Below are 14399 nucleotides of genomic sequence, written 5' to 3'. Positions count from 1 at the left end.
AAATGATCTATTGTTAGACTTTACTGTGTAATCAATCGCCAATAGCCTCAGTTACTGTCATTGTTGTAACAAAACAATGAGTTCTTATAATTTTGTCACTTTTAATAGAATGAGTTATCTCGCTCAAGATGGGAATCCACTTACGGATTCGGAAAAATCTATGAGAGAACTCTCGCAGAATTCTATTACAGAGTATCTAACAACAAATAAGCCTATCTCATCGATAATTACTGAACAATCATCAGTTTTATGCGATATGATAGCTAACTATTCAGAATTTATTCATAATTACAAAGATATCCTATATTATAATCACAGCTTCGCTAAAACGCAAATGGATTCTTTCTTTGCAAAATTTGATGAAATTGATAACTTAATTACAAAGTTGAAAGCAAAAGAAATAACCTCTAATGAGTTGATTCAATATTACAGAGACAATGTAACCGAAATTACTCGTGTTTCTTCGCATTTTAACGCAGAAAATCTCGCTGAGTACTTTTTCGGCAAAAACGAAGTAATCAATATCATGAAAACAAGTCAATCGATCGATGAAAAATCACTTAAGCAGTACTTAGACAAAAGGAAAGAATGTAAGCAAGTTATTCGTACTTTAATCAACCAAAGACAGATTTCTGATGTTGATAAACTCATAAACAACCTCGGACAAATGCATGACATCGCTGTTGTCTTCTTACAATCAACAGAAAATTATTCCGATGAAATCAAAGAGAAAATCGAGCTTATTTTCAACGACATGATACGTAAAACAATTCAAGTCCGTGCTTTCTTCATACTAGAAGCCTTTTCGGTCGAACTTGCAAACGAGATCATTGGATCTCCAGCAGAATCCATTGTCAAAATCAAACAGCAAGTAGAGATACCGGAAACTATTCTCGCGATCTTCCAAAATGCTCATACGAACGAGGAAGTACAGACCATTTCCGAGGAGTTTCGAAAAAATTCAAAATATACAATGACATATCGTATACTCGACATCTACTTTGAGATGCTCAGATTGGCCAATTTCTCCAACAGAATCGAAATACTACTTACAAATCGTATTACTTCCTCAGAAATGAGAGAATATTACAGTAACTTGTCTTCTTTCATTGTTTCGTACTTCGATCCGAAGAATTCGACCGTAAACTCCGCCCAAATACGCCAAAACCAGGCTCAAATCAAGTCCCTGATCAAGTCTACAGATACAATCAATTTTGGATCGCATACAACCAAAGCATTTGCACACAGAGACCTTATCCATGCATGCCTTGAGAAGATAGACCTATTATACGAGTCATTGGACCATGCTTTTGACTTCATTTCCCAACTTAATAAATTATTAACCGAGCCACTTAAAACAACGCTTCCAATTGTAATGAATCCTATCATTACATCACTTGCACATGCTAATTTCGGCCAACTCAACATGGAAAACATTGATAAGAACACATCAGACTTATTAAACACTATTTTGACGAGATTACCATCAGAAGGTGTTGTAGATGAAGTTGGAGATGGATACCATATCACTGAGAAGGACTTAATCGTGCCAGATCTCTATAAAGAGTTCACTTTTCTTTTGGAAGAAATGAGAAAACCAGATTTTACGAAAATTTTCTCAAACAACTTCTATTTCAACTTGAATGCCATATTGAGGAGTCCCAGTTCTTTATCAGTATTCCGTAAATGCCTACACGAATGCTCCAGAATCGTTTTAAGTTGCGAATTCTTCGGAGAAAACCAACCAAGAAAAATTTACGAATCATTAAATATGATTTCCAACGCTTACAACTGGATTTCCGTTCTAGATTTCTGCGGAGTGATAGATTACACTGCTGCCATGCACCTCATGTACATAAGAACATACTCACACATCTGTTTCAAGGAAGATTTGATGTCAAACGCAAAATTATTTGATAAAATTGAAAAATTCCAAAAAGTAACAGAAAAAATTTCGGAATTTCATCAATTTTTCGACAACGAAGAATTCAAATCAATTCTGCAGTTGTCATTCGATAATACTTTGAAAATTATCGATTATTTATTTAACCTTAAAAACAAAAGTGACATCAAAGATTTTTCTACCATTTTAGATTGGATATTATGTTCAAATCTCGGCCAGGTCAAGTGTATAGACATTTCCTCAATATATCTCAAAGATTTTGATAATTTGAAGTCTTCTATCGAGAGAATGAACAAAAGATCTGAAGAAGAAGAAAGAATGGCAAAAAGTGTCAAATATTTAAGAAATTTCTTTGATTTCGATTTAGAAAAGAACAAAGTGACATTGGATAAAACTCTTGAGAACCTCAATAAGTTCTTGAAGCCCTTGAAACATGAGTTGGGTTTAATTCAAACAGATTTTGAGGAAATTAAAATTGAAGAATTTGATTCGTTCAGAAATAGCTTTGTTTTCAAATCTGAACAGATCTTTGATGATATGAATGTCCAGATCCGCCAAATCTTGGGAAATGTTAAAGAAAACGGTCAAGATTTGAATAAATTATTCGATCAACTCGTAAGAGGTGGATTTTCACTGGATGTGTTACATAACATATGCATAGAAGTATGTAACCTATCGATTGACCACCCCGACGTTGATTTCGGACAAATCAAAAAAGATATATCAAATTCAATACTTTGTTTCTTGTTCCTTGGCCTCATTAACTTGATATCGACCAACATAAACACGTTGGAGAGGAAATCATCAACATTGAAAGCGTTTAATTACAAACAATTCATGGATTTCTTCTGTTCAGAGATGCTTTACATGAATACATGTGGTGTCTTTGGAGATAACAACGTTGTTGCTCATGAAATCATTTCTATCAAGAGATTTCTGAATGATGAAATTAATTTCAACATGAATGACGAAGATTTCGACAAAGTTAAGGTCTCTTTCCTCAATATCATTGATATTCTTAACAGAACTGATCCTTCCTTCTTCATCAAAAAATCAAAAACTATTTTATCGACAGCGGTGTCATTAGTTCTTGAAGAAGATGAAAAGAATGGAGAGTTGATACAGAAATTCGATGAATTGGCCAATCCTGAGACATTTGACAAAGAAAAATTCATAAATTTGTCAAATCTTTTGAAAGAAAAGTTGAAATCACAGAATGTTTATCCATTCTATGTCCAAATCATATCCACTCTGAACACGTTCATGATTTACCAGAACATTTCATCAGATGTCAACAGTTTCTTGTCAACTTTCACTTTGAGCTTCAATTTCGTACCTCTTTCATCTCCTTTTGTAATAATCCCTGATTATTTGGTTCTCTCTCGCTCTGTCCGTCCTCCGACACTTCCTATGCAGTCTGCAATTGAGTATTCCAATGATGATTACATCAATTTCTGCATTTCTTCTCAAAAAAGTGTCGTTGAAAAGATTTTGGATGAAAATTACGAGATTTCGCAATCAGATATCAGTGCACCGAAAGAATTGCTTTCTCTGGATATCCAGAATGACATCGCACAGGCTTTGATTGAAGAGAAATCTCTCCAAAATCTTAGTCAAAATAATTTGTCAAATGATGAAAAAAGAGACATTCCAAATTCGACTTCACTTCACGAATTACAACAATTACAGAACAGTGTATTACAGCAAGAGCGTAGACAGACAAATCTTCGTAAGCAATTACGTGAAAACATCACGAAATGGCATCAAGATTTGCAACAACTAAGTAAAAAATACGAAGAAACTGTTGATGAAGTGAGTGAATTAAGGAGTGATTGCATGGAATTCTGCGGACTTGAAGCACGTCAGAAAGTTGTTTCAGAACGTGTTGAACGCAAGAAGAATCTATTGCAAGAACTCAAGAAAGAACTGGAAAGTCTCAGAGTCGGAGAAGAGATTTCTCTTCATTTGGGACAAGAATTCAGAGGAAGACAAGAATCAATTGAAGAAATGAGCAAGAAATACACAATAAGTACAGAGAACTTGAGAGAAGAGATGACAAGACACTTGAATTCATTAAGTCCATACGAAATTCCTGAAGAAAAGAAGAAGAATGAAGAAAACTTCGTTCAAGAAACAAATGATTCTTCTCAAACAACAGTTATTCCATCAATGAAACAATCAAGGTTGCCTCCAATTATTGCAAAGTATTGCCACACTCCTGGCTTGTTCCCGTCAAGTACAAGAGAGGCTGTTGAAGCTCATGTCGACGAGTTATTACGTGTTGGAGATTCAAGAGAAATGGTCAAGAAATTCTCTGAAGTAAATACTAATAACATCGCTGACAAAATGAAGAGAAATACAAGAATTGCAACAGCAAATATCATTGAGAAACAAGCAGATTTGTCTAGAAGAATCGCAATACTTAATGAAATATTAAATGAAGGCGACAATTGATTCTAATTTTTATTCTTTTATATTTTTTTGTAAATATTGAAATATTGAAATTTACTTTTTATTTTAATTGCACATCTGTCGTAAAATATTATGAAATTTGGCATGAATCTCAATTAAATACTTAATAATTGACAATATATATGAGAAGTTAAACATTATACATGTGTTAATAACCAGTACTTATTTGGAAATCATCTTATATATGTACAAACTACATATTCTTCGGCTTTGCTCCCTAATATTAATCGTAAAACTTTTACATACCGATTACAGTTTATTTAAAAGAAACATGATATAAGTACCGATTATGTAGTTTGATAGATATGTAGAAATAAGTCTAAAAAGATTTCAAAACATGAGATGGAAAAAGATAATGAATGTTCGGTCTAAATTTTTGCAAAAACTCACTTACACATCTTATTTACAAAAATAGATAAAAATTATAGCTTGAAAAAAGAGATTTATTTCATCTTATCTCCAAAAACGATGGTGTGTAATGGTATTGTTTTGAAAACGCATATTTCCCTGAAGTGTTATATATTTGATCGGTCATTAAAGTGAAATATGGAACCTTTTTTGTACTAATGAATTTCTTTCTTTTCAATGCATAGCCGATCTTAAAAAGTAGAATGGGGAGAAGCTTCCTAAACTTTTAATCCCATAAATATGGTCATTATCTGGAATAAAGAGTTAAGCGTCATATGTCACTTTTTGTACTAAGGAAACATCGACTTTATGCGTTATGACTTTTCGATGAGGAAACAAGTGTTCACGTATTATAAACTTCCTTATTCCAATAAACCGACCCTAAACATAATTAATTCTAAGCATGATAATGGTCTCTTTTCTATGATAACCAAATCAATTTGGTTATCATAGTAAAGCACCAAAAACAGGAATAGGAATCGGCAATATGGAATCATGAAGCAACTCGGATAAAATAAATATGGAACATTCATACATCCATTCCCTATTTTTAACCATATTATATTTTCAAACAAAATTCTCGTACTATTTTCAATAAAATTTGCATAACCTTGTTATTACTCTTAGGCGAAAGATGATTTTAATGTTAATTTTATAGAAGAACTTTTAATGCATAATAAAATAACCATTTCCTATAAATTTAGACTTAAAACGGTTACAATAAACAAGCTTTAGTCTAGAAATTAATTTTCGACTACTATAAATGCATCTTTATCTTTAATTAGAAAAAAATTTATCAATTTTATTATCCAGATGAAAAAAGAAGTGACATATGATATTTTATCTAATTTAAAATCTTTTATTGATTGTTTTTAAAAACTTTGCATTTTGTATGAGTATTTCATGTTTAAATCAGTATAAATACGCAAAATACTTATGAAATTCCAGCTGTTATTCAGTACTATTCATTTTTCAGCAATCATTAACTGTGGAAGAGTATGGCAAACGTTCGATAATGATCATGTATACTCAGATCATCAAGAATGAATTAAAGTCAATGCAGGGAAATGGATAATCCGATTAAAAACCCCAAAAAGGAAAAAGATATTATATGAACGTCTCACAAATGGTTAGTACTAAGCTCTTTCCTGATGATTGAATATTCTTTCATATTTTTGTATATTGTAAGGGATTTTCTCCCCAAATATATAATACCTTCCTTATAAACAATCTACTTTCTTTGAATACAAGTATAATTTTACATTTTAGGAAAAAAATTTATTTTTTCAAATTTATCTTATAACAATAAAGATTTATATATGTGTGTGTCAATATAGGCTTTAGTGGTATAAAATTGGGTAGATTTTGTTTTATTTTGAGTAAAAAATTCAAAAAATACTACCTCATTTTGCGTGCAAAGGAATAGTCAGAGCTATTTAATAACATTTTACGAATGAACTATGGAATTACTATAACTTTTGAAGAAATTTCAAAATTAATAGAAGATTGTATTTTAGAAATCAGCTAAAAGAATGATGTGCATGCATCAAGCGTTAAAGTATCCTAATCAGAATATAGTAATATACAATGATTAGCAAAGCAGATTTGAATCGGCAAGAAGAGTTGCTTAAAAAATCAGTTGAGTCTTCTCTAGTTTCCACACTGCCTATTCCTGTTTAATTGCGGTTATTCCTATTCCAGTTTTTGGTGCTTTACTATGATAACCAAATTGATTTGGTTATCATAGAAAAGAGACCATTATCATGCTTAGAATTATGTTTAGGGTCGGTTTATTGGAATAAGGAAGTTTATAATACGTGAACACTTGTTTCCTCATCGAAAAGTCATAACGCATAAAGTCGATGTTTCCTTAGTACAAAAAGTGACATATGACGCTTAACTCTTTATTCCAGATAATGACCATATTTATGGGATTAAAAGTTTAGGAAGCTTCTCCCCAATGCTGATGAATCAATAAAATGTGAAATAAATATTAAAAATTAGACGAATCGAAAAACAATAAGCTTCCTCACAAATTAAAAACTTGGTCGAATAATTATGATAAAATGAATTGTTTTGAATAATAAAATGATCTATATTGAATCGACTAACGAAAAGAACAACCGATTTTACTTTTGAAAATATTTTTAAAATTGAATGGGTCACATTATTTTATACGTTACACATGTATTGATATTTTTAGATATACTCAATAAGGAATTGGGGAGAAGCTTCCTAAACTTTTAATCCCATAAATATGGTCATTATCTGGAATAAAGAGTTAAGCGTCATATGTCACTTTTTGTACTAAGGAAACATCGACTTTATGCGTTATGACTTTTCGATGAGGAAACAAGTGTTCACGTATTATAAACTTCCTTATTCCAATAAACCGACCCTAAACATAATTAATTCTAAGCATGATAATGGTCTCTTTACTATGATAACCAAATCAATTTGGTTATCATAGTAAAGCACCAAAAACAGGAATAGGAATCGGCAATATGGAATTATGAAACAACTAGGATAAAATGGATATGGGACATTCATGAATGCATTCACTTTTTTCAAGACTTTTTAATGAATTTCAAATTCCTCAGATTATTTTCAATAGATTTTCCGTACCATATCATTTTTATTAGACAAAGCTATCTTTTCGATGAAATTTTTGCAAAAATACTCTGTTTTGAAAAAGATTTATGTAAATTTTTTGATAAAAGTGTCTTGAATGATTATCATTGATAATACCATTCCAATTGAATGCTGTTTTCGGCTGCTTTTATAAAAATTTGATCATATTGTACTCATAATTTTTTTTTGTATTTTGGTCAAAAACTAAGCTAACATCAGCTGTATATTTGCATAAGCCATTAATAAGCTTTGGTATAGGTTATACTGAGTTTAGACGATCATACAATTTAGACTTTTTTCATTTAATTTAGTCTAACAAAGAGTGATTATCTTACTATTTGATTCATAAATATATAGGAAATAATAGTTTTATACCTTAATATGATAAAATTTTATAAAATTTTCCCTTCTCCTTTGGCAATATTAGTCATTAATAGATATATTTAACATGATGGTTCTAAATATATGAATAGATAAAATTTTCCTTTCAATTTTACGAACCAAATTTATTACCATATCCTAAATTTTTTCTATGTTTATAGACCTTTGGAACTTTGTATGAAGTCTAAATATACATGTAGAGTATTCAAACAAAACAAATATCAAAATCTAAACCTTTGAATTACCTTCAATGCTTAACCGAATTACTAGATCTTATATATATGTGTGTACTAATACCTTTTGATGCATAAAAAACTCCAAAAGAGTTTCATTTTTAAAATAGTCGATATCAATTCAAAAAATTGAAACTATACCGTCAACTGTCAATTTTTCAATAGTTCGTTTTTTTAAATGTAATTGCTTTTTTTATATGCATTAATCATTTGATAGTAGTGGGATCAAATTACATATCTTAAAAATGTATTCCGAGTGGAAAAAAAATCAATAGAATTGACCACAGATATCTGTTTAATCCAAAAATATTATTAGAATCATATTTAATAAAAATGCTATGCTTTTAGAAATAAACGGAAGAATAAACGCACTGTTTCAAACCGTCAAAATTGAATTTGTGTCAAATATCTTGAATTTACAATTTTAGCTATTTAGATAATTAGAGAAGCATTTGATCAATTTTTGTGTTAAACAACTATTTTTCGAATTTCTGAGATATGAAAATTAATTCACTAACTTCTTAAAAACATGAATTGAATGAAAACTCTTAGAAGAAATGTTCATATCACTTTCATTAATGGAGTACAAGGATGATTCCGAGTTCTTGGATGATATCCAGAAGTCCAAAACCCGATCCAAGGAAATCGTGAGAATGCAAATGCACTTAGCTTATCTTGATGAATCAGAGCCCGCAAGTGAAGATGAAAATCAAGCACCAGCTAATGCCGAAGAATTTAAAGTTGTCAGAAAGTTTAGCTTACAAAAATTCCTTGAGGCACACCCAATCTTAAATGTCAAAGACCTTTGTAACTTTTCTTTGGATCAACTCTTGTATTTAGTTGATGTTGTTCGCGAGCATGAGTTTTCATCCAGACGCGGTCGGAAAAACGGTTGTGATCCATTAGATGCGTTATTCCTAACATTAACTTACTATTGCACTTATCTTCCATTGCAAAAAATGTCAGGAATTGTTAGTTTGAAACAGAGTTACCTCAGCAAAATCATTAACAAAACAACAAACAGGATGTTCCCAATTTTCATTGCTGAATTCATTCCAAAACAATATTCTCCCTGTGACAAGGAGTTCGATAACTTTCCAACATGTGTTGCTGCAGTTGATAGCTCTACTATTCCTTTTACCGTTCCTCTTGATCTTGCTGAGCGTAAAAGTTCATGGGATGCTAAAAACCATTGCAATGGTATGAAGGTTCAAGTTCTTGTTAATCCTTTAGGACAGGTAATTCACATGAATACAAGTTTTTTAGCTTCAGTTCACGATAAGAAAGTATTTGATTTATCAGGAGCTTCAGATTTTTTACATGTCCAACGTGGAGTTGAATCTGTTGCATTAGGACTTCTTGCAGATAGAGGTTACATCGGTATTCAGAAATACCATCCAACAGCCGTCATTATGCAAAGAGGTGATGACGAAGAAGTTACAAAACGCAATAATGCGATTGCACATGATCGCCAAATTGTCGAACGCCGCTTTGCACGCGATAAAAGTAATTGGAGTGTCTTGGCAATAGGATATCGTGGTGAAAAAGGCAATCTTCCACTTATTGTTCAAGGATTGTTTGCTTTAGATAACTATCACATCGATTCCACACCTCTCAGTGAGAAGGATAACTGCGATTTTCCTTGCACTCCAAAAGATGAAAAAGAAGCTGCAGCAACACCAGAACCAAATGGTTCAGGAAGCCCAATGCCAAAGCCAAGATGTGTTCCAAAAGATCTTTATCTCCAAACTCCAGAAACTCCAATGAAGATTCCATCTCCACTAGCTGGATATGAAAAGATTGATAAGATACTTGTTAAAAGAACACAAAATGCAATCTACAACATCGAAACAAAAATGTCAATTCCAGGATTACATAATGAGGGAGCTACCTGCCATGTCAATGCCGTTTTGCAAGTTTTGTTCTACGTAAATACTTTCAGAAAAGATGTAATGGAGCATTTGGGAGATGTCGAATATACGCCAGTGAAAGCACTTGCCGAAATTTATGATCAGATGTTGCACTACCGCCACAAGGAATACACAATTTCATGCTCACAATTCATCACAACACTCGGCAAGCAATACTTCCAGCAGCAAGATGCCGATGACACATTTCAAAAGATTGTACATGATGTTACGGAATCAGCAAACAAACCAGATATTGCCGTTACATTCCAATATCAAACTGAGACTCCTGATGAAAGCTTCTATTCGGTTTCGCTTCACATTCCTCTTGGTGCAGCAGGTATTGATCAAGGAATTAAACAGATGTGCACAGATGATTCTCATATCAATGAAATCTCAACATTCCTCTGGGTCGACGTTCAGAGGAATTGGTCTGATCCAAATGTCTTCTTTGACAAATTTGAGATCAAGAAGAACTACAAAACTCAACTCAGTGATGGAACGTATGTATTTAAGATACATTCCATTATTGCTTATCATCAAGGTCATTTCGTTGCCTTCGTCAACAAAGGAAGAGTTTGGTTCATGCTCGACGATGAAATTACTTACATTGTTCCTGATGGTTTAAGGATGGGCACTCATTAGGGTGATGAAAAAAATCAAGTCTAGCAAAGTCAATATATTAAAAACAGTGAAGACTATTATATAGCATTATAGTGCACAAGCTCAAATATTTAGTGATGCATTTCTCGAACTTATTTTATTTATAAGTTAACCTTGAAACATGAATTTTAGTATATCATGAGCAAATTTTTTTCTAATTTTGCAATACTTATAATATCATACCAGGATTCATGTGGAAGTCTAATATTTGGTATATAATATTCTTACAATAAATGTATTAATTCAATTATATTCAAAATGATGGGTCGCAATTTTTACTGAAATTGCAAATTTAATTTCAACAATGAAATTATTGTTTAAAAAAAATAGCACAACAGCAAGATGGACAATCATATATAGAATTATAATGCTCCATATAATGCTTTGATTTGATGCGTATATAATGTTATTTTTCGAACATCTTTGTAAAAAATTGATTTTTGTAATTTTTGAAAAAATTCGATTTTATTTCGAGATTTCCTCTATAGGTGAAGTATATTGAACAATATTCCTATGGGAGAAAATAATTGTAAGTATGAGTACTTTCATTAATACTATGGGTGCCATGGTTATCGCTCAAACGATCAAGTTATATCTCGATTGCGTAAATTGAAATTTTGCTATTTTCTAAATTCACGGCAACAACATTCTTTTATCCTGATCGTACATCACAATATTTGAATGTGCGACCATTTGTTCAAGAAACCGTCAAGTTATTCTTCATTTTTCATGCCGCGGCGAACAAAAGCAGTTGCAAAGCGTATAAAGAACTTAGTTCAAAGCGCGAAAAATAGGGTAGAGCCATATGTCGTCAACACTGTTGAATTTGTGCTATCTGTATTATTGAGCGGCGCTACATTTTGCCAATCAGAATTTCAATTCATGCTGAATAACATCAAAGTTCCGTCAGAAGCTACATTTCATCGAGTCCAAGAAAAGGTTGGTCGTGTTATCATAGAAGTTGCCAGAGAATCTGTTAATTATTGGAAATCTCGAATGAGAAAATGTTCGGGACTTTTGTTTGACGGTTCTTGGAGTCAGAGAAGAAATGCAATGTTTTGCTATGTACAATTTGTAGAAGAGAAACTCAAAAAAATTGTAGATTGGGAAGTGATATCTAAATCTTTTAAAAATTTCAAAGGTAATTTCAACGGAAAATCAAATGAAATGGAATTTGAAGGCTTAAAAAGAATGCTGAAGCGTTGGAATAATGAAAAACGTGTAAATTTTTTTGTGCATGATGGCGATGTCAAAATTGTTTCTACAATCAAAAATACGTTCAAAGGTATCAGAGAATACAGAGATCCTGGACATTTTCTTAACAATATACAGAAAAAGCTCAAACTGCCAGAATTCAGAATCTTATCTAGCATTTCAAAGAATTTATTGCGTTGGCTTAGGCAACTTCTCAATGACACACATATGTCAATTAAAACAAAGAAGTTTTTATGGTTGAATTCCGCTAAACATTATGCCGGAAATCATAAATTTTGTCCAGATCCTGAAAAATGCAAGATGATTAAACCATGGAAATATGCAAAAAATAAAACTGCTATAAAAACACTTAAAAAATTCCTCGAAGATACCGTAAAAATCTTTGATATGGTAAAAAAGATTCATTCAACTCAAGTAGTTGAATCGATAAACCATATCAAAGCAATGCTTGCTAATAAAAATATTAATTGGCATGCTTCTTGGCCAATTAGGATGGCAGTCACAATATTGCATTTCAATGAAAGTATGTTTGAAACGATTGTAGCAATAAGATACAGGTTAAATTTACCAACAATGCCAGAAATGATGAACAGATATTTCAGAATGTATGATACAACAAAAGATTTAATCAAAGCATTCAAAAATTCAAAGCAAGTTCAAAAAAAGTTTGCGGCATTAAGAGCTATAAAGAGAGGTCTTCAAGCTACCGATGATCGTATTACTCTTAAATCACATAAATAATTATTAAATTTATTTCACCCTCAAAACATCATAATCTTGCACCTTCTTTGAATAAACACTTTCACCTTCTATTTTTAATTAATGTTTTTTAATTGTCCAAAATTTTTAGATTATATAAGATATAATTTTTTATAAAAGTATTATTTTCTAAAAGATAAGTATATATTCTTAATAACAAAACCTAGCATTTTATCATATCTATATATCAGCTTCCTAAATATAATACTCATATAGTTAGTATGATTTTAATGTTTTTGAACATGAAACGAAAATATGATTACAATCATATAACATAATGGAGTTATTGATATAACTTATATGCATGATACATTAAGAAGTCTTCCAACAATATAGATATAGTTGTAGATTCCTATGATTCCTTTTATATTGTGAGATAATAACATTTTTATGCTGTCAGGAGCCTATGAGTGCCCATCCTTAATCAAAGGTCTTCAAGGTGGAGATGTTGGCAGCGATTTGTGGTCATATCTTGGTGGTGTCAAATGGCTTGCAAAATGTGTCATCTATCGCAAACACAAGTTCTATGGAGCTGGTGATGATGATGATTGAAAACAGTTTAATTTTTTTTAATCTTATTATAAGGGATAATTCTCTAAAAATATGATTTTTTCTTAAGTTAAAAAAAAAGGTAGTGGGGCTTCCAGGCGCGTTGCGCCCTCTAGCCCCGAAGATGTTTAGTATAAATGAAGTTTTTATTCGGAGGGCTTCCAGGCGCGTTGCGCCCTCTAGCCCCGAAGATGTTTAGTATAAATGAAGTTTTTATTCGGAGGGCTTCCAGGCGCGTTGCGCCCTCTAGCCCCGAAGATGTTTAGTATAAATGAAGTTTTTATTCGGAGGGCTTCCAGGCGCGTTGCGCCCTCTAGCCCCGAAGATGTTTAGTATAAATGAAGTTTTTATTCGGAGGGCTTCCAGGCGCGTTGCGCCCTCTAGCCCCGAAGATGTTTAGTATAAATGAAGTTTTTATTCGGAGGGCTTCCAGGCGCGTTGCGCCCTCTAGCCCCGAAGATGTTTAGTATAAATGAAGTTTTTATTCGGAGGGCTTCCAGGCGCGTTGCGCCCTCTAGCCCCGAAGATGTTTAGTATAAATGAAGTTTTTATTCGGAGGGCTTCCAGGCGCGTTGCGCCCTCTAGCCCCGAAGATGTTTAGTATAAATGAAGTTTTTATTCGGAGGGCTTCCAGGCGCGTTGCGCCCTCTAGCCCCGAAGATGTTTAGTATAAATGAAGTTTTTATTCGGAGGGCTTCCAGGCGCGTTGCGCCCTCTAGCCCCGAAGATGTTTAGTATAAATGAAGTTTTTATTCGGAGGGCTTCCAGGCGCGTTGCGCCCTCTAGCCCCGAAGATGTTTAGTATAAATGAAGTTTTTATTCGGAGGGCTTCCAGGCGCGTTGCGCCCTCTAGCCCCGAAGATGTTTAGTATAAATGAAGTTTTTATTCGGAGGGCTTCCAGGCGCGTTGCGCCCTCTAGCCCCGAAGATGTTTAGTATAAATGAAGTTTTTATTCGGAGGGCTTCCAGGCGCGTTGCGCCCTCTAGCCCCGAAGATGTTTAGTATAAATGAAGTTTTTATTCGGAGGGCTTCCAGGCGCGTTGCGCCCTCTAGCCCCGAAGATGTTTAGTATAAATGAAGTTTTTATTCGGAGGGCTTCCAGGCGCGTTGCGCCCTCTAGCCCCGAAGATGTTTAGTATAAATGAAGTTTTTATTCGGAGGGCTTCCAGGCGCGTTGCGCCCTCTAGCCCCGAAGATGTTTAGTATAAATGAAGTTTTTATTCGGAGGGCTTCCAGGCGCGTTGCGCCCTCTAGCCCCGAAGATGTTTAGTATAAAT

At 33.1% G+C, this 14399-nt stretch overlaps 3 protein-coding genes across 3 annotated transcripts, besides 2 other annotated features; all 3 read left to right on the top strand.

Annotated features, from left to right (window-relative positions):
• Nucleotides 1–109: 109 nt before the first annotated feature.
• TVAGG3_0703100 (uncharacterized protein) lies at nt 110–4358 on the top strand (the record flags this gene model as incomplete). Its single annotated transcript, XM_001324789.1, has 1 exon — nt 110–4357. One exon carries the CDS (start codon nt 110–112, stop codon nt 4355–4357), a length of 4248 nt encoding a protein of 1415 aa, XP_001324824.1.
• Nucleotides 4359–4988: 630 nt separating this feature from the next.
• Nucleotides 4989–6742: a mobile genetic element.
• Nucleotides 6743–8606: 1864 nt separating this feature from the next.
• TVAGG3_0703080 (uncharacterized protein) lies at nt 8607–9009 on the top strand (the record flags this gene model as incomplete). The annotated part of the gene is made up of 1 exon (XM_051243459.1): nt 8607–9009. A coding segment is annotated over one exon (403 nt), but the record flags the coding sequence as incomplete, so codon positions are not given.
• Nucleotides 9010–10563: 1554 nt separating this feature from the next.
• Nucleotides 10564–12992: a mobile genetic element.
• Nucleotides 11328–12554, top strand: TVAGG3_0703070 (zebrafish ch211-108c17.2-related family; the record flags this gene model as incomplete). The annotated part of the gene is made up of 1 exon (XM_001330654.2): nt 11328–12554. One exon carries the CDS (start codon nt 11328–11330, stop codon nt 12552–12554), a length of 1227 nt encoding a protein of 408 aa, XP_001330690.2.
• Nucleotides 12993–14399: the final 1407 nt, after the last annotated feature.

This window comes from Trichomonas vaginalis, chromosome III (assembly GCF_026262505.1).
Source record: "Trichomonas vaginalis G3 chromosome III, whole genome shotgun sequence".
NCBI classification, from domain to species: domain Eukaryota; phylum Parabasalia; order Trichomonadida; family Trichomonadidae; genus Trichomonas; species Trichomonas vaginalis.
The sequence above is the reverse complement of the archived record's forward strand: the minus strand, read 5'-3'. Positions and strand labels throughout refer to the sequence as shown.